The 27,007-nt window shown below is 39.9% G+C and overlaps 1 protein-coding gene across 2 annotated transcripts in view; it reads right to left on the reverse strand.

Moving 5' to 3' along the window:
- Nucleotides 1-26,231, reverse strand: part of Znhit6 (zinc finger HIT-type containing 6) — a 59,470-nt gene extending 33,239 nt beyond the window's left edge. The window contains exons 1-7 of one of the 2 annotated variants that reach the window (XM_029560287.1): nt 26,015-26,231; nt 25,428-25,573; nt 24,189-24,254; nt 23,999-24,105; nt 23,828-23,913; nt 19,309-19,412; nt 725-793 (exon numbers count right to left, since the gene is read on the reverse strand). In XM_029560287.1, the coding sequence (XP_029416147.1) occupies nt 725-793; nt 19,309-19,412; nt 23,828-23,913; nt 23,999-24,105; nt 24,189-24,254; nt 25,428-25,573; nt 26,015-26,065 (629 nt within the window). In that variant the 5' untranslated portion in view covers nt 26,066-26,231. Of the gene's footprint in view, nt 1-724; nt 794-19,308; nt 19,413-23,827; nt 23,914-23,998; nt 24,106-24,188; nt 24,255-25,427 lie in introns of both variants that reach the window. The other variant, XM_008826248.3, reaches the window with a different exon arrangement.
- Nucleotides 26,232-27,007: the final 776 nt, after the last annotated feature.

Genomic DNA, 27,007 nt, shown 5'->3' on the forward strand with positions numbered 1-27,007 from the left:
TACAACCAGTCAGTCTAAGAAACAGAAAATTTTCAGCCCTCCTAATTCAGATTACATCCCTCTCCTTAATACCTATATTCCCTTTTCAAATAATTACTGCTGTGATTTATTTCTTCCAATCTAAGGTCTACTTCCTTTGTATACTACTTGGTTTCTGAAGGACTTTTTCTTTTCTTTTCTCTCCCTTTTCCCTTTCCTTGTTCCTTTCCTCTCCTCCTCTCTCCTCTCCTCTTCTCTCTCCCCTCTCCTCCTCTCTCCTCTCCTCTCTCCTCCTCTCTTTCTCTCCTCTCCTCTCCTCTCCTCCTCTCTCTCCCCTCATCCTCTCTCTTCTCCTCTCCTCTCCTAAACAGGGTGTTACTATGCAGCCCTGGCTGGCCTGGAACTCACTTAGGTAGACCAGGTTGGTCCTGAATTCACAAGAGTGCTGGGCTTGAAGTCACTTCACAGTGCTGGGAATAAAGGCCTGTACCACCACGAGTGGCTGGGATTTCTTGCACACACTTACACAGAACTTACACCATGCTCTATGTACTCTTCCTTAACTGCTTTTCCTAGTCAACATTACAGCTGAAATTCACAGACACTGTGCAGCTAGCGCTCTTTTTCAGTGCTACTGCACTGTGTGGCTATATCACAACTTAAGTGACGCATTCCACCACTTCACTGTCTAATTACAGAGTCTTGAAATGAATGCAAATCTCAACCAGCGGTGGTGATACTGTACCTTTTCTCTATGTACTCGGCTTGACTCTGAGGAAACTGGAGCTTCACATGCCAAAAAAACTGCTGTTTTCTAAGAGAGAAAATATGTGAGGATTAAGGTACATGATCAACATCTGTAAATGGAATGTTCTAAATTTTCATTTTAAGATTTTCTATAATTGTCTTAGAATTTAACTGTTTTTACTAAGATATATTTGCTGTTTTCTAGGATTTTAGCAACTATGGTTTTGAAATAATCTATGTGCCAAGTGCTGCTAAGAGGGAAACAGAATGACAGTGAAGCAATTCTGAGTCCCGAGGGCTCTGTTTCCCTGAGCTGGAAGTAGTTTCATATGGTACGGGGGCTTTGGCAATCAGCAAGTTACTAAAGTTTACAAATGTAGTTCCTCATGATTAAATACAACAAGCTAAAGTCCCTGCCCGAATAGTCTAGAAATTGGTGAATGAAGTCTTGTCTGTCAATGCCAGCTGGCTGAAGATGTGCATGAGGCATGACTACAGGGTCTCGGTAACAACATGAGACAACTAGCTGGTTGCTAAGCAAAATGCACTGACTCCCTTGCTTTCTGGTCTAAATTTTGGTTTGATACAGGATCCATGACAGTAGCTCACTAAATGCTTGATTTGAGAAAATGACCTTCTACCCTCTTACCACCATATCTAAACTTAGTGACTCCAGATACCATTCCCTTAAAAACAAAACAAAAAAGCCAACTAATAGTAAAAATATTCATGATAGAAATCTCTTCATTATATATGATGGCTTTACATTTATTTTCTAATCTTAGCAAAAAATTTTAACAGCCTACATGCTATATTTCCTCTGGGTAATGATCAGTATCTTTAAAATTTTATCCTTTAACAGTAGTGTCTCAAAAATCTAAAATAATATTAAACTCCCCTTCCTGACACACAATTTAATAGCATATCTTTCACCAAACATTTCTGAAGGCAATGACGATAAATCCAAGTAAAATCTACTTCATTAGGGTAAGTTATCACAATCTGAATACAGCTATTTTCTGTAGTAACAGGACAGTCTTGGAGAGCTAGAGAAAAACACGTTTCCGGATGGAGAGATGGCTTAGTGGCTAAGAGCACTAGCTGCTCTTAAAGTGGACCCGGGTTTGATTCTTGGCACCTACATGGTGGCTAACAACTATCTATAACTCCAGTTCCAGGAGATCCAACACCCTTTACTGACCTCTGTGGGCACTGGACAACATGGGTGCACTGACATACATGCAGGCAATACACTCATACAGAGAATAAAAATAAACAGAATATTTAAAAAAGAGAAAAACACATGCTTGATACTGTTTATGCTGCCAGCACCTTTATTATACAAGAACAAATCACATTAGGTTAGGTTTATTTTTTTATCCTGGCTATAACAAAGTAAAAAAGAACACTATACTAACAGAAAAGTCAAGTCTAATATCTCAGAGGCAATGAACTTTTACAAAATTTGAAATGCAAAAGCAAAGGTTACTAGCTTTAAATAATTAACACAGACCAGAACGCTTCATGATGCTCAGTATCTATGAAATAGACCTCTGGCACATCATTATCAAGGACTAAGCAACTTTCCTTTTAAGAACTAAGTAGACTTTGTTTATTTTAATGCATAATGTGGTTTCTCTCGAAATATATTTATTCTTCTCTGTTAATTTGCAGACTGGAAAAGGATGAGCAACTCATGAGCCTGGTGAACTATCCTGGTCATCCCAGACATTCCTTGAGTGATTTCAAGAACCATTTGCCTTTCTTAACATTCTGTAAATCCTGAATGCCTTCAGAAACATTAACATTCCAAACACAAAGTGAAAGCAAGCCCTTGGAAATGATTTGACTTGCTGTGGTGATAATGAAGCCATTTGTTATTATTTAATTATACAGACATTGTAAATTATGACTCCTACAAAGGTTTTTCTAATTCTGTCTCTGTCCAAACACATACCAATTTAAAAGTACATTTCTTTACTTTTAAAATGTGATCTTGTAATAGTCCCAAAATAAAGGAAAAGTAAATAAATATACAAAACAGCATACCCACTGAGATTCAATCCATTTACTTATTACCATTTTATTTACTTTATTTTTTATATATTTTGAGGCAGGGTCTCACTATGTAACCCAAGCTAGACTCCTTATGTAGCCCAGGCTGCTCTCGAACTCATGATTCTTGTGCCTTAGCCTTTTGAGTGTTGGGATTATGTACCAACTACAGTTGGCTTCATATCACCAAACTTTTCAGATATATTTTTTCTACAAAGAAATAAAAGGTTGGTAACATGCCTGATAACTGTTTATACAGTTCCTCAATTCAGGGTTGGAAAGAGAAGTTCAGTGGAGTTGTAAAGAATTGCTGAAATGAGGGGCTGGAGAGATGGCAGTTATGAGCACTGGCTACTCCTGCAGAGGACCTGGGTTAGTTCCCAGCACCCACATGGTAGTTAACAACTGTATCTCCAGGGGAGCTGATGCCCTCTTCTGACATCCTGCGGCATTGTACAACACAGGTACAAATACATACATGTAGGCAATGCACTCATACAAATAAAATAAAAATAACAAAATATTAAAAGAGTTGAAATGGGTGAGTTTTCTCTGAAGATTTAAAAAAACATTATTATTATTATTATTATTTGAGCCACACTGCATATGTGAAGATTAAGGGCAACTCTATGGAGTTAATTCCCTCTTTCACCTTTATGTGGGTTCTGGGGCTTGAACTCAGGTCATCAGGCTTGCATAGTAGTAAGTGTCTTACTTGCTGAGGCATCTTGCTGGCCCCTTCTCTGAAGACTTTGAGTTCCTGAAATTCATGTAAACCTGCCCCTGGGCAATCAAATCTTTTCCTTAGACTCAAAACAACTAAGTTTGTCCCCTATATTTCATAATTATACATAGTGATACAGGAATGGCTGAAAACGTATTCATGCACGCAAATGCAGAACATTACATGGATTATCTTCTAAAGATTAATTCCAGGATGAAATCACTATGCTACCTTAGGCCTTCCCAGCACTGGCAGCAGCAACATTTTAGACCCGACAATTCTTTGTGATGGGACAAATGTCCCATCAATCCACTGCTAGATGTTACAAAGAACACCTACTCCCTTTCCAGTTCTGACCTGAAATGAAAAATGCTCCCAGATATTCCTGGGGGTAAGACTACTGTTAGAGAATGAATGGGGCTGAGGCTTGAACACTCAGCATTACTTACAACACAGTGGGGCAACTGTTCCCTAAACACAGCACAGGCCTTCAACAATGGCCATTGGTAGATCAACCTTCTCAAGACTAGAGACACTGTACCTAAATGTTCCATAGAACTTAGGTACTCCAAGGCATACGTTTAGAGTTTGAAAATAGACTGGACAAGTAATTACTAACTCTAATGTTCCTTTCGGTGCAATGGATAAAGTAACAGACGCACTTAACTTCTCCGAGACCCAAGAAACCAAAGGGTTCAAAGGTGTCACAAAGGCGTAGCTGAGGTTTTTAGGCCCTCTCCCAAATACTCACACAAGCACACATACACAAACACACACCCCTGTACACCATACACAGATACCCCACACATTCTGAACAGAGGCAGTACTGTCCCAATGGTTCTTTGAAGGGCCAACAAAACCTGAAGATGTCATGCATTTATCTTCTGTCTTAAAAGGCCACTGAATAAAGAGACTTGCAGTATATCAAGGCAGAAGGCAGGAGGAAAATGTTTGAAAGGCTTCCTGGGAGAGGGTAAGAAAAAAACCCGAGAAACTGATGGACTTGTATAAAGCAGGGAATATAGATATTGTTAACTTTCTTCTCAGGGAGTTATGCATTTGTATCAGCACACACTTTCTAGACACTTTAAAGGCTCACTCAGTTTCAATCAAGTAACAACATGGATGAGACCCTTTGGCAGGAGGGGTCCATGCTCATGTACGTACTCAGTCAGTCTTAACTTTATGACTTAAAACTGTCATTTCAATATCAGAGCCACCATCCTAAGGAATATGCAAATCAAACTCCTCAGCTCCTTTTAGATGGCACTGCTCTCACGCTGTACAGCACAATTCAATAAGAAGGAAATGCTCACAGAAATGAGCATGCTAGTCATTAGATTTGCAGATACTTTCAAAATCAGAAACACTAGGCAAGTGGAGAAAAAAGGACACTCTCTACTGCTGAACAAAATAGACCCTGCAGAAGGGCTTTGGAAGTTCAATTTCAGAAAATTTGCTAAAACAACTCATAATTTGAAAAAGTGCAGATTTTTGCCCAACAGTTTCACAGCTGGGAATTTATACCAGGAAACTAACGGGCAAGTAGGAGATACGCAGTGTCCACCACACCACACTTTATGGGACTGACAGAAACAACCTACAGCATACGGAGAGTAAAGAAACTCACTACACAGTCACATGATGAATGCTAATTAGCCCCGAAAGACACAGAATGATAAGCACTGACAGAAAAATATGCCAACTTAACAATGGTTATTTCTTGACATTATGACTTAATTCTTGCTTAAGAATATGCCTGCATTAAATAAATCTTTCACAATGATTTGATCAGTAAAATCAAAGGCACTTTGTGGGGGAAGCACCAGATAATAGTGAGAGAAAGATCAGGAGTAAGTCTAACATTGTTTCTAAATTTAAAATAGTTCCTTATTAGAAATACCCACTTTAACATGTGTCCTTTGCACCTTAGGAACTATGACCCTGGCACTGGGGATATGGCTCAGTTGGTAAAAGTGCTTGCAGGCCTTAGCTCAGGTCCCTGGAGCTCACCCACCACTCAGCTCGGCTCAATCTGTGAGCTCTACATGCAGCGAGCAATCCTGCCTCAAAAAATAAGGTGCAGAGTGACTGAGGAAGACAGCCAGTGTTGCCCCCTGGCCTCCACACTCACAAACATGTGAGTGCATACCTGCATACATATGTGCACAGACACACACGAGTGTGTCTGCAAGTGAATGTATACATATACATACACTGCACACACAGAGAAATTATTACCTAAGGAGGACCATGTTTACATATCTAATGACCTCAAAAGGTATTTTGCTAAGAAATATGTCCCAAATAGCCAGGTGTGGTGACTTGCGCCTATGAGCTCAGAACTTGGAAGGCAGAAGTAGGGTGATGAGAAGTTCAAGGTTAGCCCCCAGCTCCACAGTGAGTCTGAGGCTAGCCTGGGCTACATGCTTGAGATCTGATCTCAAGACCACCCCCCTCTCCCAGAAAAGAGGCTACAATTAGGGGGCAGAAATGGAGGCTAAATTCTATTAAGATTTCCACATAAAGTTTAAAGGAAGTAAGTCAGGCCTGGTGGCAAAGGTCTGTAACCTCAGCTACTAGGGAGACTTAGGCAAGAGGATCTAAAGTTCAAGATTTGCTTGGCTATGTATCAAACTTAAGACCAACCTGGTCAACTTATGAGACCCTGCCTCAAAAGAAAAACAAAACAAAAACAAAAACAAAGACTGACCTGCAGCTTGGTGATGCCTAGCACACGAGCCGCCCTGAGCACTGCTTAATAAACAAAGGAGCTTGAATAGTACTCCTAAACACCCAACCTCATGCTATCCCATCAATGAACTGGCCATGATTTCCTCAAGAACACTTCTGAGGGCTCACTAGGCCTTCTGGGCACAGACACTGACAGCAGGACAAGTCCTGACTTCTTTTGTGAGCACTGATCAAACTACTATACTATCTAGGGCCTTGCATCTTTCCTTCCATTCCACAATTTTCATGTGAAAGCACTCAATAGTTTATAGAGCAAGCATAGGCAATATATATTCTATGATGCCAAGAGTTAGGTCAGGGGTCAGATTATTTGGATATTGTGTTTGAGTCCTCTTCTATCAACTGATTATTTAATGTGATTTTAAGTAGAGGATTTCGTGTTTCTATTCTTCAGTCTTTTCAGAGTAATCTGAGGATAACATCAATATATTACAGTGTCAAATGAGCAAACAATATTTTGAAAGTTTAAAATATACTTGCTATTAAGATTATATATTCAATGATCTGAATTATAAAACTCAGAAATGCTGCCAATGCCTTCAACTGAAAATATCTGCCATAAGTTTCGCAAGTAAACTCACACTGAATTTAGTGTTCAGTGGTTAGTGATGAAATCGTATCTGCACGCTAATACCAGATTGTAGTGGGCCCTAATGCTCTCTGAGGAGTTAATGCTCACAAGGCTTTTAAAGAATGAAGGATTGGGGTTGGAGAGATGGCTCAGTGGTTAAGAGTACTGACTGCTCTTGCAGAGGACCCGGGTTCAGTTCCCAGCACCCACATGGCAGCTAAGAACTGTCTGTAACTCCAGTTCTAGGGGATCTGATGCCCTCTTCTGACCTCCACGGGCACTGCATGACATGGGTGCACTTACATGCGGGTAATACACTCATACACATAAAAATAATAAATAAAATATTTTAAAGAAAGACTTGAGAGGAAGATCCACTAACCTAGTACTCAACTGCTTCTACAGCAGACTTAAAATGTTATACTTTCAGCCACTGTGTGATCCTTTCTTTGATTACATTTATTTATTTTGTGAATGTGTGTGTGTGTGTGTGATGGGAAGTGTGCCATGGCATACATGTGGCGGTTGGAGGACAACCTGTGAGAGCTGATCTCTACTTCTACCATGTGGGTCCCAGGGATAAAACTCAGGTCTTCAGGCTTGGTGGCAAGCGCCTTTCTCCACAGCCCATTTTTGTGCTTTTAAGAGAAGTACTTCTAATTATTCTTAAGAACCACAGTGACATATTATGTCAGTTCAACTACCCCTTAATGTTTACTTCAGAGATTTAGATACAAGTGACTCCATGCAATGTTTGAAGATGCTCTACAAAAGTCTGTGTGGGGAACTTGTTCCCTAGTGCCACAGGCTGACAGAACCTATGGAATGTAATTGAGTTTTGAGGGCTCAGTTCTTATGGATGGACTAATCCCTTCATGAATGAATGGATTACTATGGTGGGTCTGTTGTAAAAGGGAGCTCCCTCTCTGTCTCACCATGTCACTGTATGGTAACTTCCCTCATGTTATAACACAGCAAGAAGCCCTTGCCAGATACCACAGCAACGCTCTTAAGACTCTTCAATTGCCAGTCAGGAAAATAAAGTTCTATTCTTTATAAGTTACCTGGTTTCGGGTACAACAGAAAAGAGATCAAGAGACACCATGAGATAAGCTAAAGCTAGACCTTCCACATGTCTGATTTTCAGAATATTCTGTCATAAATTAGAAATAACGACAACAGGGGGCTGGAGAGGTGGCTCAGTGGTTAAGAGCACTGACTACTTCTTGCAGAGGACATGGGTTCAATTTCTAGCACCTACATACTGGCTAACAACTGCCCGTAACTCCAGTTCCAGGGGAATTCTTTAATGCTCTCTTCTGACCTCCGTGGGCACTGCATGACATGGGTGCACTTCCACACACATAGGCAACACACTCATACACATAAAATAAAAATAATAAATAAAGGGCTGCAGAGATGGCTCAGTGATTAAGAACACTGGCTGTTCTTGCAGAAGACCCAGGTTCGAATCCTAGCACCCACATGGTAGTTAGCAACTGTCCATAACTCCAGTTCCAGGGGATCCAGCAGCCCTTTCTGTCCTCCATGAGCAGTGCACGACACGGGTGCACTTACCTACATATAAGCAATACACACATACACATAAAATAAAAATAATAGAGTATTAGAAAAAATGTTAAAAAATAAGTTTGTTTTTTACAGTTCTACATATATACCTATTAACTCATTTAATCCTTGTAACTCTATTAAGTAAATGTTATTTTACAGATGAAAACACTAAGACAAAAAGTGGCAAAACTGGTGTTTGAACCCCAAGTATCACAACCCTAGAATCCAGACTTTATTAAACTAGAGTAACTTTCCAGAAGTGAAAGTTCAGTAACCACTTCTTTCTCCAAAGTGCTAACTCAAGTATATCACAATTACCTTTTATTTTAAGTATGTCTTCCACATATGAATAGCGGACATTTTGATTACCTGGCCCCAATTCCTATGGCTTACCCCTTCCTCCTAACCCATACCACACTCTGGCAGTGGAGTCCCTTCCCTACCCTCCAGGAGGTTGTGCCTACTGGCTTTTAACAAAGTCACATATTTTCCTGGGTTCAGTGGCTCAGGATTGGGTAGACTTTAGCAGTATGATTATGGCGAGTTTCCAATTTCCTGCTCAGTACAGAGAGAGAAGCACTCCTTATAGATTTTGCTTTACTACAAACTGTTACTAGCAACATCCTATGACTGTGAAGATATTCAGCTGATGGAAGATGCAATGAAGGTCCTGGGTTCAATCCCTAGCACCACTAAACCAAGTAAAAACTCAAGATAAAAAGCAAAGCAATGATACCATGATCATAAACAAGCTACCACCTTAACAACCCTGAGGTACCTTCTACCTCTGGACATTTGGTATGACACTTATAACAGCCCAGCCCAGCCCAGCCTGAACTGGCTACTTGAGTTCACACATCCCGCTGATAGAGACTCAAGTTTTCTTCCTTCCAGATTTCACCTTCCATTTACAAGCAACAGAAAAGGAAGAGACCTATGCTGTCAGTTGTTAGGGTATTTAGAAGCACCAAATAGTACCTGACAGAATTTCAGGAATAAAAGCACCTTGTTCCACTGTCAGCTATAAAATCTTATTTTAATTGAAACCTGAAAGAAAATCTACCAAATTTGGAAACTCTCAAGGGACAAATGCATGCAATAGCCACATAACCCTTCCCTCACAGCCCCCTGACCTTTCAAATATCTTTCAAGATGGGAACTTAAGGCCTCTCAAAAAATAAATGCAACTCTTCCTCATAAATATAATTTATTTTATTAGGATTAGTACCATGATAAGTACTTTTGGAAGTAGGAACATAGAGGATCTGCTTAGTTACTTGGTATGGATTAAAATAACTAGAATTTGAGAATGAAAACCACATCATGAAAATACTTTGAAAAGTTCCAGTTATATATTCTGCCCTTTTAAAAATCACTGCTACCATCACACGGTAATAGGAAACAGGTTAACTACGTGGTGCTGGCGTTAGGAGATGATATATGAAGAAAATGCATGTAGGTAAAGACTGGAATGAAAAAGAACATTTTGATTCAAATAACTGGTATCTGAGCACTTAAAGCAGCTCTCAACTAGGTGTATGGTGGAAAGGGCAGTGGCATTTGGATATAGCTGGTCAGTTTTGAGCATTCTAAGACTGGGGAACACAGGGCCATTTACTGGGTAAAGACCAGGAACACAAGGTTCCAATAATACATTAACAAGTCCCACACGATACAAAATGTCTACTTCAAAACACCAAGGAAGCCCTACTAAAAATACTCGAGTGGAGGAAGAGCAACACATGCACACCAAAAATGAATACCACTAGCCAGGTGTGGTAGGGCACACCTTTAATCCCAGCATCTGGGAGGCAGAAGCAGGCAGATCTCTGTGAGATCAGGGCTAGCCTGGTCTACATAGGAGTTTCAGGCCAGCTGTGACTACAGGGAGACCTTGTCTTAAAACAAAACAAAAAACAAACCCCCAAAGAATACCACTATTAAACCCTGGCATCTGTTTTGTATTAACTGTGGAGAAATATGTGCTATAGGAACTCAAGCACAGGAGACATAACAGAGTAGATCAGCTTTCATGTGTACTTTCACAGATAGCTAGGAAATACAGAAGAGGAAGACACTCTAGGTCTCAACAGGACGAACACCCTGGGTACCTTTAGCTCAAAACATGAGGAAGCCCGGTGGGGACAGACGATAAAGACTACCCAGAGCACCTGTCTGCAGGACTGTACCTAAACAAACTCCCTGATGTGACTGTGCAGGCTACTTTCCAGTCCCTATGACTCACTGATTCCCACCCTGAACTCTAGACACACAAAGCTACTTGGCTGTCCTAAACTGGTCAGTCTTCCTGACCCACAGATGGTGGTTAACCATGATGTGGAAAGTACACTTTCAGGGAGTGTCTCAGGAACCCTGTGAGGTACTGTCACAGGAACTCCCAGGCTACTCTTGATATGTCACAGTAAGTAGAGGCCAGACTGGGAAAAAATTAGGTTTCTACTCTTTCACAATGGTTTTCAAAAACCTTGCTGTTCCTCTGAAATTCTTCTACCAAACTATCTAAAAGCTGTATGGAAAAGGAATGAAGAGATACACAGCTCAATCACTAAGTTTGTACTGAGTACCTATTACATAATTGCCCAAATCTTGCTGCAAAATCTACTTGTTCCTCCATGACACAACAGCTGGACTTACCATTTCACTCTTCCTTGTTCTTTCCAAAGCCAAGTTGTAGAAAACTAAAAATGTATACTACTTATATTTATAGATAGTATGTTTAAAAAACAAGCTTGTGTTCTATGAGCTACCACAAATGTTTAAGGGAAGGAGTGTACTGACAGTGGCAAAGGGGCAGATGGGGCACTGTGCACACTATGATTAGAAAGCTGAAGTGTATTCAAAGAATAAAAGTAATGTGTTTATTTGTAAAAGATCTGATACATCTTTACAAGAGGGACACCTAGTGGCTAGCTTCTAAAATAAGAATGGAACTCTTAAATACTAATTCATGTTTTTAACAGTGAGTGCATCTCTGAGTGTACTATAAAGATGACAGACACAAATAAAGAAAGCAAAAGAAGCTGAGGTCCAAAGAATGTTTTGAGAAGTTTAGAACTCACAGTTCTATGCAGAAAGTAGAGAATAAACATAGCAGAAGGCTTAAGTGTTGGTGAGAGGTAGGAGGGTCCAGCTCATATAAAAGCAGTACTTTGGAGAGAAGGTCAAGTGTGGCCCCATCTGGGGAATAAGTGTCTAGTCCAGACACAAATCGAAGCCAAGAATTAGGCTTAGCATGGGATAAGTATTTCTAATGCAAAATTCTAAAATGTGGGGGCTGGAGAGATGGCTCAGTGGTTAAGAGCATGTACTGCTCTTCCAGAGGACCTAAGTTCAGTTCCCAGCACCTAAGCCAGATGGCTAACAACCGCCTGTAATTCCAGCGCCAAACACCTCTGGCTGCTGTGGGCTCCAGTACAGGTACACACACATATACACAAGACTAAAAATAAAATAGATCTTTAAAAACAAAATCTAAAATGTTCTGAATTCAAAGCTTTTTGAACTATTATGTGCTTTTCAGATAAGTGATCTCCTGGTAAATCTATGCAAATATTCCAAAACCCCCAAAATTCCAAAATTTGAAACATAGTTCCAAACATTTCAAATAAGAGCTGTCAAACATAGATGACTGGGGAGGACCCGTCAGTCTAATCCCTCCTTCTAACTGACGTATTAAAGCACTTTCCTTACATATCACTACTAACACAACCACTCGACCCTCGAGCACAAATAGCAGGTTATAGAAACAGCTCCCACTAGCAAGACATCAGAACACAATTAAAAGGCTGGTAGCCACGCAGAAAAACACAGGATTCCATAGGATACTCTCAGAATACCTTTTCTATTTGTTTATTTTTTTGGAGACAGGGTCTCACCATGAAGTCCTGGCTGACCTGAAACTCACTATGTAGACAAGGCTGACCTGGAACTCAGAGACCTGTCTGCCCCTGCCCCACAAGTGCTGGGATTAACCATACCCAGTAACCACCCCCCTTTTTTCCAGAATACCTTTTAAAAATTAAATTTACAGTTTGAAATATGCAAATATTAATTTTTAAATTTTATGTGTACGAGTGTATCGCCTGCATGTATGTAAATGCACCTATGTTGTGCAATGTCCACAGAAGCCAGAAAAGGGCATTGGATTCCTTGGAACTGGAGTTATGGACAGTTGCTAGCTGCTATGTGGGAGCTAGGAACTGAACCCAGTTCCTCTGTAAGAGTAGACTGTGCTCTTAACCACTGAGCCATCTCTCTAGCCCCTAAACTTTTTCATCTCTTTTAAGATTACCCAGGCGGTGATTATTCTGTTTAGCAACAGAAGAGACAAAGACAGCTTCCCTAAAGTTTCTGCCATCTGGAATACAGTGGTCCATGCTTACAAGTTACCCATATTAGCTGTGATAGGAAAATACTTAAATGAAAATTCCCCAAATAAACAATTCCTATTTCAAACTGCACTGTCCTAAGTGGTGAGATGAAGCCTGGCACACTCTGTTCCTTTAGGCGAGATGTGCACCATCCCTTGTGCATTGCATTCTCTGTGTAACCTGCATCTTTGTCACGGAGCTGCTGTCTTAGGCATCACACTAGATGCTGCAGTGCTGCCGTTGAAGTAATGCTTATTTTAGGCATCTACTTAAGTGGAAGAGTAGTGATGCTGGCAATCTGAATATGCCAAAGGGAGGCCAGAAAACGCTTCCTTTAAGTGAAATAGTGAAAGCTCTCAATTTGGGGAAATAAAAAGTCATATGCTGAGTTTCCTAAGGTCTAGGGTAAGAACAAATCTTCTATCTATGACTCTATAAAAAAGAGAACTGTGCTGGTTTTGCTAATGTAGTCACATTGCAGAAGTTAGGACTGCAGTATGCAAGTCTTTAGTTAAGATGGAAAAGGCACTAGCTTTGTGAGGGAAAGAGTCTACTGTGCTTGGATCGATGGCAACAGGTTGCAGCAGGAAGCGCTCCGCCTTGCTTTTTCTCATCGCATCATCACAGCACAGCCAGGTGTTTTGAGAGTGAAACTACATACACATAACTTTCACTAGTGTATATGAATATAATTGTTCTATTATTATTGTTAATCTCTTAATTTACCTAATTCATAAATTAATGTATCACAGATATGTATGTATGAGGAAAAAACCCTATACATACACAGGATCCGACATTATTTACACTGTTAGGAATCTGCTGGGGGTCTTGGACTATAAACCTTATAAATGGAAGAAGGGGGTAGGAGCAGCAGGCAGCCCTTGTGTAAATATGTGTGTGTGTGTATCTTGTATCTTACATAATGATAGTATACAATGGACATGGATTTACAAGTACCCTTATTCATTTAATATTTTTGGCAATCATTCTATATAAGTACATTTAATTAGGAAGGCATGAAAACTACCTCATTTCCCTATGTGTAGAAAAACCCCAGAGAACTGCTAGGTTAACAAGCAATTAGGCCTCTCTGACCACCTCTTTCCCAGTACTTGACCTACCTCAGGAGAAGGCAGAGAAGACAATGGAGAGCTCTCCCACAGAGCACATTAATAAGCCAGAGAAACCACAGACCCTGAGCTCATCAGCAAGGAACAGAAATATCTAGGGGCCAAAAGAAATCAAGACCCAGAACCCATAGTCAAAAGCTAAAAGCTAAATATATACCTATTCTGTAGGCTTTTGATAGTCATATATGCTGGAGACATCAACCTGAAATCGTAACAGCAGTGAAGGAGTAATGTAGAAAAACCCTACTCACTAGCAAAAGATGAGAACAAGGAAAATTTGCCTCAGTTTGGTGGGGAGACGGAGAGAAGGGAGGAGGGGTGGGATGCCAGAAGATGGGGAGGAGGAAACAGCACAGAAGCAGCAGTTGTTTGAGGATGTATAACTACGGCTTCCTCAAATGGGTTTGGGGATCACATAATTGCTGCTAGTACTGTCTAAGAAACAGCTCACAGAAGTTAGAAAGGGTCCTAGATTGGTGTCCACGAGTAGCAAGCATAAGCATAAAATCCATATAGATTTGAATCCACAATTACATATTAGGGGGGAAAAAGCCCAACAAGCCAGTCAGTCTTCATAATTAAGAGTCAGAAGTAGCAGACAGCAGAACGAGACTTCCAAGAACTTCAAATACTCAATTATTTTTATAGTAATAAATGTCTTAAACTATTGAAGAAAAATTAAAAGAAGCTTGAAAACAGAGAAGTACAATATTACCTAAAAGACCAGATAAATCTGGGAATAGAAACACAACTTCTGGAAATGAAAATATGTTAACTTAAATATAGACAAAGTTAAAAAATATATGAGATTAATTTGACACAGAGGAGAAAAGAAAGTGATGTGGACAATTTAACTAAACAAATTACCAAGACTATAGCAAGACACTTTAAGAAATAAGATTATGGGGCTGAAGAGATGGCTCAGCAATTAAGAGCACTGGCTGTCCTTGCAGAGGACCCAGGTTCAGTTCCCAACATACTCATGGCAGCTAACAACTGTCTGTAACTCCAGTTCCAGGGGATACGATGCCCTCTTCTGACCTCCACAGGCATTGTGCAATATGGTGCACTTACATACATGCAGGCAAAACACTCATACACATAAAATACAAATAATAAAATATTTTTTAAAAAAAGAAGAAATCAGATTGCAAGCCAAGTGGATGGCACATGGCTGTAATACCAGCACCTGAGAAGTGGAGGCAGGTCAGGAGACAAGGACCAGCCTTGGCCAACTACATGAAAGCTGTCTCAAACAAGGAAAAACAAAATGTCAATAAAATTACAAAACTGATCGTGCTGTAGAGAGACGAGGGAGAAAGATGGCAAGTTTGATGTTAACGCAGGCTACACAGAGACCTTGCCTTCTCACCCAGGACGGGGGGTCATGGTTAGATCTCCAGTACCTGCTCCCCACCTCGGCACACACGTATTTAAGATCTATGCTTTCTCAGCATGTAAATTCTACTGTATCAAAAGGAAAAACGCAGGCAGCTCTTGAGCTCTAGTTAATAACATTGAAATAGTCAGAGGCCTGTATTTACTTTGAAATGCATAAAAAAAATTAACAGGTGAGTAAATGTGATTAAGCAATTAAATTATATTTGGGAAAAAATTCAGCAGGCAAAACTAACCTATGAGGATGAAAGCTAGAGACAGTTAACGTTGACAGCAGTTATTTTAAGGGAAGCAATAAAAACTTGCGGGGTGCTGGTGATATCGTCTTTCTAGATGTTAGGACACAAGAATGATTTGTGTTCTTTTCTGTGTGTGATACAATTTCATTAAAAATTGAAAATGGGGCTGGACATGGTGGTCACACCTTTAATCCCAGAGGAGGCAGAGCCAAGCAGATCTCTGTAAGGTGGAAGCCAGTCTGGTCTACCAATAAGTTCTAGATCAGCCAGGGCTACATAGTGAGACCCTGCCATGCCCCCCCACCCCCCAAAAAAAGAAGATTGGGGGGCGGGTATGGGCACTAGAGCATAGCTCAATGCTACGTGAATGCCTGCCTCTAATACACAGAGCCCTGGGTTCAATTCCTGGTAATCCCAGCACCCCAGAGATAGAAGCTGGAGGATCAGAAGTTACATAATGAGTCTGAGGCAACCTGGTATACACAAGACACTGTCTTAAAAAAACAGGAGGAAGAGGAGGAGGAGGAGATAAAATTAAGCTATTTCTGGATAAACCTGAAAAACACATTAAAATTTTTAAGGGCAGGCGTGGTGGCACACACCTTTAATCTTGGTACTTGGGAAGCAGAGGCAGATAGATCTCTGAGATCGAGGCCAGCCTGGTCTATGTAGCGAGTTCCAGGTCAGCAAGGACTACAGGGGACCTACTGTCTCAAAAAACCAAAGGAAAAAAAAAAAACCTTTATAGGACAGGCCCTTGTCATGGTGCCCAGTGTAGCCTGGAATTTGTGATCCTCCTGTTTCAGTCTCCAGAGTGCTGGAATTACAAATGTATAACATCATGCCTGGTTCACATTCTTTATAGGACCTCACTGAGGGACTCTGAAAGAAGAAAAACAACTCTACAAGGAACATCTGACTTCTTTTTTTTAGTGAATATTAAGTATTGGTAATGTGAATACATTAAAATCACTTCCATTTTACTGATGGGGGAATTGACATTCAGATAGACTGACTGGGGATCACAGCTGAGGTGGGATTTGAAGCCACAATACTTTGGTTTAGGAGAAAAACAAAGAGTTAATCAGAAGAAATAGATCAAAAACATATTTCTCCCATGGCTATGTGCACAAAGTACACAGTAACATACAATACCCTTACTGCAACTCCAACACAACTCAAGGAGCTGTTTATTAAAATGTCCTTGGTATAGGTCAACAGCTTCAACTCAAACTCTAGTCTAACTATGGGAGACAAAACAATGTGGTTGTGTATAAAGCTTTTCTTTTATAATACAGATTCTCCTAAAATTAAATACTAAATATTTTGTATACAGATAATTTTCTAGGGTCTCAAATCCAAAGAACCACTAACTTAAAGTAAGCCTTCAATTAAAAAAAAAAAAAAAGATTTATTTTAAAATACGTATTTCTGTGTGGGTATGTGCACAAGGGCAGGTGCCCAAGGAGGCCAGAAGAAGGTACTGAATCCCCTGGAGCTGGAGTTACTGGCAGTTGACTGTGATCCACCCAGTGTGGGTGCTAGGAACCAAACTAGGGCCATCTGCAAGAGCAGTACTCAAGTGCTCAGCCATCTCTGCAGCCCTGATCTCCAATCTTTTAGAGAACTATTTCAATTCCAACAATTTTTTTCATAGATACCATTTGATGACACTGCTTCTATTATTAAATTCTGGTTTTGCTTAGCATCTATGTGCAACTCCACACTGTGAAAGGAGCATTTCCTAACTCAGTCCACAATGAAGGGAAGGATATGAGCAGCTTTCACAGGTTTTTACAGTATCAAAAAACCCTACAGCAGATATACATATATGTATTCCTGTGAACTTTGTACACTGCCACTAATTTCTTCATGGAGAAAACATTAAAAATAGAGGACCAACCTCAAATTTCTGTAAATTCATTAGCAAATATTATTGTAGGAAGTGTCTGGTTTGTTATTTCAGAGGTTTGGAGTTTTCCAAAATAAAAATTTAGTTACTAAACTCAGTTGAAAGAATAACATTCTTTAGGAAAAACTCCTGAACACACTCACGTATCCAAAGACACAAAAACATTATACTTGAAGCCATAAGCTTTTTAGTACTGAGAACTAATCTTGGATGACAGTCATGATGGAAGGCTTCCTTCATAAAACAGAACATACTTTATATATACGAAGGCACAAACCAGTTATTCCAAATTTTAAACAAGTTATGTTAAATTCTCAGTATGTCTGTTTCAAAGCACACAAAGAAATCTCATATTTGGTAAATAAAAGAAACTACTTTTGGAAGTCAATCATGAAAAAGGAAAATCACTCTCACAAATATTTATATCTTAAAACATATAAACTGAGGATAATGTAATTATATAACATCTTTTGAAAGTGTGGAAGTTTTATTAGAATAATAATTCTAATTATTCTAATTTTTTAACCTATGGAACAGTAAATTATTGCAATTTACCTAGCTCACTCTCCCATATCATAAAGATGAGGCTGAGGTGCTCTATGTGCCTGCAGTCCCAACTACTTGGGTGGCTGAGATGGGAGAAGCATTTGAACCCAGGAGAATGCAACTAACCTGGGCAACACAGAGACCCTGCCTCTAAATAAATAAATAAATAAATAGGACTCAGAGAAGGGAAGTGGTTTGCTAAAGACCTCGGTTACTACTATGAAGGAATAACTCTTTCAGGAGTTTGACTTTACATCTAGAACTTTGGCTTCTGAATGTCTTACCCAATAATTTAGGTGGCTAGTTATAGCTCAGCCATTCCTTAGCATCCATGAAGGTCTGATTCCAAGAACTTGTAGATACCAGAATCTGTGCATGTTCAAATCTCATACAAAATGATGGAGTATTTGCATAGTAGCCTGAATACATCCTCCCATTCACTTAAATTATTTTAGGTTACTTGCAGTACCTCATACAATGCGAATCTTATAAGCAATTGTTATACTGTATTGTTTAGGAAATAATAAGTAGAAAAGTCAGCACAGACACATAATCTTCAGGGACAGGGGGCACTAACACAGTGGGCTGACTGTACTATGGAATCCTATTCTCCTTTGGGGCCTTTTCAATGCAACACTTTTAGCGGGGAACCAACTCTCTATGTATCATTATCATTATCATCACCTGTACTAAAAGATTCACTCTTAGAGTGAATGTTAAAGTCTTCTTTGCTACAGCTAGCTTTTCAATGCAATCTTATTCATAATTCCAATGTAGAAAGGACAATAAAAGCTAAGCTGCTTTGATTAAAACAGAACCTCTCTGACTCACAACTTTGAACCTTAAGCCCCCAACTAAAGCACTTCTGTGGTGTTCTAGGTCTCAGAGAAAACAGTTTAGAGTGCCTGACACTATTACTCAAATCATGGTTCTTAAACCATAAGCACTATTGGGGAGCTATTAGAGATGGCCACTCTCAAATTCCAATCTACAGAGATTAAATGACAACTGTATTTACTGCTTGTTACACATACTAATATTTACTTGTCACATACATTAACATTTGAAGCTTCTCAAAGGACAGCAAGAAAGCATAGCACATGCCCAAGCTTTTATTAGTTGCACACACAACTACTCTTTGTCACTCAGTAAGAGTTATAAATCACACTTTGGAAAATAAAGTTCAAATGAAACCACACTTTGGAAAATAAAGTTCAAATGAAAACCAAATCTTAAAGGATGTTCCTTATCAGATTAGAGCACCTATACATTAAGTTGGAAACTTGCCTCTTATCAAAGTATGTTGAATTCTCTTTCCTCTTGGTGAATCCATTGGGTAGAAGTTTTAAGTTAATACCCTGCTTTCGGGCACGATTTTTCATAAAGTACATCTAACAACAAAACCAAACAGACAATTAATTTCAAAATGCTTTACATTTCATAACTGAGTGAAACTATATTCAGTAAGTTAAGATTTACTGAGTAAAGTATTCTAAGCAGAATCTTACCAAATCTTTACCACAAAGCTATGAGCCAGGTGTGGTGGTGCACACCTTTAATCCCAGTTCTCAGAAGGCAGATGTAGGCAGATCTCTGAGTTTGAAGCCAGCCTAGTCTATATAGTAAGTTCTAGGCCAGTCAAGTTTATAGTATACTATCTCAACACTACCCCCAACCAAACAAAACATAAACTGTAAAAAAAATAACACCATGCAGTACTTATATTATCAGCCTATTTCAGCATTAAGAATTAATGAGATTCCAGCATCACACAGCTGTGACTGACAGGCAAAACATGAATTCCAATACAGATCAGTCTAATTCCAGAGCCTGTACTTTAAAGCATATGTTCTATACGTCAAAGTAAGAATTTCAGAGATTTTTCTTTCACTGATGGTGTTTTATGAGTTGGATGCTTCTTTGATTTTATTCCTAGAAAGGATGCTCCTAAAGGACAAAAACTTGGTACTTCTCAGTGCAAGGCCTAGTTTGAGTACTCACTGCTGGAGACGGTACAAAATGGGCTGTAAAATACCTGGCTCTAGCATGTTACTCTACTCACTCACTACCAGAGCTGGCTGTAACTCCAGAGAGCTACAAAGGATATGTTATCACCTACTGAGACATCTGCTGAATCAAGGAAGAAAAATGATCACTCAAAAGGCAAGTCAACTTTTCTGGTTAAGTGAATGGGGACCTAAAATTTGCAATACAAAGTTAGATAATCAAACCAATAGAAAGGAGGGGTCAGCAATCACTAGCTAAGTAGGGAAATGACAAAAAAATTATATGTAGTTTTGTAAGTCAGCAGACTTTGGTTTTAATAACAGCAGCAATGATTATAAGGATGAAGCCTCCCACTAAAAACACCTAAGACTGCCAGACAATGGGGGGGGGGAAATGCATATATAAAAATAAATATATTTTAAAACTGTCTAAAAATATTTTCAAGTTGGCAAAAAAAAAAAAACCCAACCCAAATTATCAAACTTGCTCAAAAGAGAACATAGCTATGACACAAAAGACATATCAAAACATGAAAATAAGTGGAAAGGAAAATGAAAACACACCTCATACAAACACCATGCACTGGATCCAAACAATTTTATTAATATTGGGCAGAGTAGACAAAACCTTAGAGGCAAAGAAAGGTAACCTCATAAAGCCAAAGATTAACTACACCAAGACATAACTCCAGATGTATGTGATTCAGCTTCAAAGTCCATGAGGCAAAACAACTGAACCACAAGAGAATCCAAAGTCATTTTGATTTTACTTTCCAGGACTATTAACATACCTCTCTTAATAATCAATAGAATTAGGGAAAAAAATATCAAGCAAGCAAAGTTAGAAATGATTGAAACAATCTGCTACTTAACAAATCTGACCTACAGGAAATATGCTTTTGCCCCTCAGTATCTGTGGGGCACTGATGGATGCCAAGCTTTACGTCCTTTATTTAAAATGGCATAATATTTGTGTATAACATTTGTATATTCTTCTATCTATTTTAAACAATCTCTATGCTCAATACTATATACATCAATAGTAGTTATGAAGTAATGTTTAGGAAGTAATGACAAGAAAAAGTCTGTATCTGCTCAGTATAGGAATTTTTTTCCCAAATACTTTTGATTTGTGGTTGGTTGAATCTGTACCTGCTGGAACCCCACATACACAAAGTGCCAACTGTTTAGAATAAACCCCTATTTTTTTTAACAAAGGAGACAGACCACATGCTGGGTGAAAATCAAATCTTTTTATTTTTGGTCATTTGAGACAGGGTCTTCCTGAAGCCCTAGCTGGCCTGGAACTCACTATTGAGACCAGGTTGACTTTGAACTCACAGAGATCCACCTCCCTCTGCCTCCGGAGTGCTAGGATTAAAGGCATGCGCCACCACGCCTGGCTGAAAATCAAGTCATATATTTTAATAGAATGAATTCAGGAGCCAAGGGTGTGGCTCAGTGGTAAAGGGTGAAAATGTGTGCTTAGCATGCACAAGGCCCTGGATTCAATCCCTAGCATGGAAGTGGGAATTAATTCAGCGTGCCATCTCTAACCACAATGTAATTAAGCTAAAATAAGGCATCTAGAAATTCTCCCTGAGTTTAGAAGTTAAAAAAAACTTATCATTTATTCATGTATAAAAAGGAAAAACCTCAAGGAAAATTTGTATTCGTTTTGAGACAGGGTCTCACTATATATCCCTGGCTGGCCTGAAACTTGCTATATATATAGACCAGGCCCATCCTCGAACTCAGAAATCTGCCTGCCTCAGCCTCCCGAGTGCTGGGACGAAAGGCATCACATCTAGCTGTATTCTTCCTTAAAAAAAAAAATGTAAAGAATAGAAAATTTAGATCAAACGGACCAATTTTTACAAAAATATAATCTATGAACAATGACTCATTAAATACAGATACAATGAAAATGAAGTTTAAAGAGTCAATATTGTAAAGAAAGTAAACTTCCCAAATTGGTCTGTAAAATAAATTCATCCCAATCAAGACCAAGGAGGGAAGGGAAATTATATATGAACAGGCTGTTTTTGAGGATTCATCTAGAATATCAATGAACACAGAGATAATCTAGGAAAAAGAACAATGTGAAAAGATTTACTTTATCAGACTATAAAGGTTGAATAAAAAGCTGAGAGGCTAGACAGAGGTTAGTGATTTGAAAAATACAGGAAGACACAGTTCTGGTGTTCATGAACATCGAGGTGCCTACAGTTAACAATAATTTACTAGATTTTAAACAGCTGGAAAAAAGAACATGGAATGGCCCAACACAAAAAACGATCAGCGTCTGAGAGGACAGATATACCAATTACCCCAATTTGAACCTTCTACGACTATACATGCATCAAAACACTGGATACACATAATTGTGTCCATTAATTCTTTAATTACACAAAAACCTAAAATAATTAAGAGAGTGTAGTATTGATGCAAGATAGATAAATGAACCAACAAAACAGGCAGGCCAGAAACTGACCTAAGCACTGATATGTGATAAAGATGGTCCTTTCGGTATATAGTCATTATAATCATTACACTATATTTCTATTTTATTTTTTTATGCATGTTAGATTTTATAATAGAAAGGAAAAAAGCTATTTCCCTTTAAGGAGAACTAAATTAGGTTTAATTTAACCTGAGTAATAGTTAAGAGTTTATCCATGATAACTTTCTTTCTGTATGTGTAATGTGATATCTAGACCAGCAACACTAAAAAGATGCTGCCTGGCGTGGTGGTGCACACCTTTAATCCCAGCACTCGGGGAGGCAGAGGCAGGCGGATCTATGTGAGTTCAAGGCCAGCCTGGTCTACATAGTGAGTTAAAGGACAGCTGGGGCTACAGGGAGACCCTGTCTCAAAAAGACCAAAAAAAAAAAAAAAAGGTATTAAAAATTATAACTTCTACATTAAATGGCCCCTGACTTAAATCACATTAATGAATTTCTAAAATAACACCAGTTACACAATATTTCATAAGTATAAGCTTTAAATTTCCAGTGTTTAAGGAATGAAAAGGGATTGTAAAAGCAAGAAAATTCAGTGTATTAGAACACCGAGCCCTGTTAACTCTTCCATCCAAAATGTAATTTCATCACTCTCCAATTATTTCTACCAGTGTACCAAGCCACCCCCATCTCTCCCATGGGACAGAGCCCACAGCCTCGCAGCTATTCTCTGGTCTTCCGGTCTGCCACTGTTGCCTGACACAACCCAAACACCAAGACTGCTCTTTAAAGAACAAGCATGCTCTTACTGGCTTCAGTCACCTGGCCCCTCCTAATTCCTCAAACATACCAGTGCCATTCCTAACTCATGTCTTTGTGCTCTGTTCCCTTGTTCTTGTGTGCATGACAGGGTCTTTCTATGTACTCCTCCTGGGCTCTGGGATTATAGGTTTGTGCCACTTTTGCTTTAGTCTGTACGTAGGAAAGCCTCCTCCAAATGTTCATGGACTATCTCTTCCTATCAAGCAATTCTTGACTGTCACATTGAATACAGCAATCTGAATACTCCATGCCCCTCAAACACCACTCACATTCTCTTTAATCTCTTCAATTTTTATATGCACTTAAATGTATATGAAATTACATATACCGTTCTATACATCCTGATGGCCCACTCATCTCGTCTGTCTTCCACGACAATAAAAAGGGATAGCACTTTGTTTTCATCTGTCACTCCTAATCAGAATAGCCCCAGATTTTGGTGGCCACTTAATAGAGCTAAGAAATAATTAACTGATTGGAAGAAATTCTAACTAGAAAAGATAAGAAACACTTACATGTTTGTTGCTTGTTGGTCTTTTTAAGGAAGTATCTCTTGAAATATGATCTGCTGTTCTTGCCACATCTTCCAAAAATCGATAATCTAAGAATTTCAGAACAGAAAAATCAGAATGTGACATATACCAGTGGCCAGGAAACATTAATCTGCTCTGCACAAAATGACTTACCACTTAGGAGATTCATTTCAGTAAACTGCTGTATTGAGACATAGGCAGTTTTATCTCGAATTCCATTGCACGTCAGCTCTGCTTTGTGCTTCTTTACACAAGGCAAACTAAAGAAACAGAGGAAGCCCTCTTACATTTTGAAGGAAGACTGCACAGGGAACAGTAACATGGTAGGAAGTTACATACACACCTGCAGGAGTAGCGCATGCAGCGCGGACATCTGTACTTTGCTTCTTCTGTACCACATGTTTCACACCTGCAAAAGTGCACATATAACTTTTATTATCAAAAGTTAATTCTACTTATCTATAAACTACAAATGTTGATTCAATGACTTTTTACAACTTATACGCAGGTAGCCAGAGAGTAAAGTATATAAGCTGTTATCATTTGAAAATTCCCTCTGAAAATGTTTCCCAGCACCACTAAAGAAAACAATATACATTAAAACAAAAAAATAATCATCTCACTTTTGACTTCTTTTTTTACTATAATTAGAGAATGAGAGAAACCAGCCTTCCCAGTGCTGGGACTACAGGTGTGTGCCACCGATTGGCAAAATCAATGGTTTAAAAGTTTTTAATTCCTGTGTACATCCAGAAGTACAATCGGTGAGCTATGTTTGGGTATTTTAAAATATGAGATGGCCAAATTTAAAGAGTGGTAGTAATGCCCCTCCCCTTTTTTTGGTCTTTTTGAGACAAGGTCTTCCTGTAGCTCCAGTTGGCCTGGAACTTGCTATGTAGACCAGGCTGGCCTCCATCTCACAGAGATCCACCTCCACCTCCCAAGTGCTGGAATTAAAGGCATGTGCTACCATGCCTGGTAGTAATGTCTCCCCCGGCCATATCTAACTTAGAATGGACATCAAAATAATCTAGAGATGACCTTAATCATCTTCTGTCCCCGATCATTCTTCTAGAATCTTCAGATACTGATAACTGCATCTAGTACTATTTGTTTCAAGGTATTCTAGTCAGAAATATTTCCAGAACTCTGACTCTAATTTGATCCTGTGTTGTCACATGAACACAGTAAGGAAATTACACCTAAAGAAATATTCATAGGCACCATAAAGAAATTCAATAGTTAAGTCAACACACATTTTGCCCACTTTTAACCTAATCCACTTCATTGTTGGTTTTTATTAGATATTTCTTCCTTATTTCTGTCTTCTCTAAAGAGCAGAGTCAAGAGCCTGCTAGCTAGCAAGATCTGGTCTCAGAGTTTTCTGATGCCCAGAATTTTCACTTCCTAACCTGACCTTACCTACCGACATTACCACTTCACTCTCAACAATTTACCACCAATACTCAGACTCCAGGGACCCAAGTGTGTGCTTATTTTACATCGATCCATCTTCTGCTGTTACAGCTTCACTAACTCCACAGCCTTACTCTCCCCACCCGGGGTGTTCTCCCAGCCCTACCTCGACATGGCCAGTTTCCGCTTAGAGCCCACTGGGGGATTCATCCGGGGCTCTTCTTTCACCTTTGGGTCCTCTATCGCTTCTCTCTTCAGGATATCCTCTTCTTTCACACTCGCTCCATCCACCATCTGCTCCTCCTTTACGGTCTGATGAACAAACAACTCCTGTTTCAAGTTCTCCTGCTGGTCCTGCTCCTTCACGTCCACCCAGTCCATTACCTCTTCCTTCACCTTCACTTCCTCTTCCTTCACTTCGGGTTCACCCACCTTTTCTTCTTTTACCACCAAACCACCGTCCACCTCCTGCTTCACCTGCAGTATGCCTGCCGGCTCATCCTTCATGTCTGGCCCATCCTCCACTTCCTGCTTTATACAGCGCCCGTCCAACATGCCCCCATCTGAATCCGACCAGTCCACCACTTCTTGCTTCACAACCGTTAAGTCTATTTTGATCCCCTCCACATCCTCTGTCTTCTTCATTCCCGTCAGGCCATTCCTCTCCTCTCCTCCACCGGCCTCCAGACTCCCAGCTAAGTTCCTGATTCCCAGCCCTCCAGCCTCAGGACTCGGCCGCGCCCCCTCCAATACCCTCAGGAGACCTCCTCCGGGAGTCCCTTCCTGCCCAGCGACAAACTCCATCAGCTCACGATCCAAGCCGAGGCTGCCACTCTTCAGTGTAGCTGTACCACGCCGACAAGTAGAATCACCAGCGGAATACAGTCAGCAACACACGTGGGGAAACCAGGAGCCTGGAGACCAGGCGCCGGCAGGAGAACCTGGATTGCCGTAAAGCCAGCCTTCCGCTCACGACACTTCACGACCTGTACAGTTCTTTACGGCTCTGCGGCTCTACAGCCCCACGCTGGAAGAGAATTTGGTGAGGCCACGCCTACTGTCACTCCCGCCCTAGGCGGGATTTTGCCAAAGCTTTTCTCTGGCAGTTAGTTTCCTAGGTCCTAAGGCTGGTGTAGTGTCCTGGGAACTGAAATTATGATCTTGAAATTAGAAGACCCACTTTAATCTATTTTAAGGATTATAGCTAATATTGTATGATAACTTAGGACAGCCATGTCCCTCTGAGCTGATTCTTTATCCATGCACTAGGGATGACGGCTTTAGAAATCTCGGTGTTACTGTGAAGACTACATAACATCATGAGATTCATGAGAATCACCTAGCACTGAATTACACAAACTTAATATATGGTGGTTTTTATTACTACGATCCTGATAGGTCTGCTATGTTTCAGGCAGGAAATGGGGAGTTAACTCTTTAAAAAGTATCTTATTGATTCGTTTGAGACAAGGTCTTCCTGTTGGCCTGGGACTCGCCATATAGACCTGGATGGCCTCGATCTCACAAAGATCCGCTTGCCTCTGCCTCCCCAGTGCTGGGATTAAAGGCCTTGCAGAACAGATATAATTTTTTTTTCTTGGTCTTTTTGAAGCAGGGTCTTCCTGTAGCCCCAGCTGGACTGGAACTCGCTTGGTAGACCAGGCTGGCTTCAAACTCACAGAGATCAACCTACCTGTGCCCAAGGGCTGGGATTAAAGGCATGTACCACCACACCCATCATATATA

The sequence above is a fragment of the Nannospalax galili genome, unplaced genomic scaffold (genome assembly GCF_000622305.1).
Source record: "Nannospalax galili isolate Female #2095 unplaced genomic scaffold, S.galili_v1.0 scaffold9, whole genome shotgun sequence".
Lineage (NCBI taxonomy): Eukaryota > Metazoa > Chordata > Mammalia > Rodentia > Spalacidae > Nannospalax > Nannospalax galili.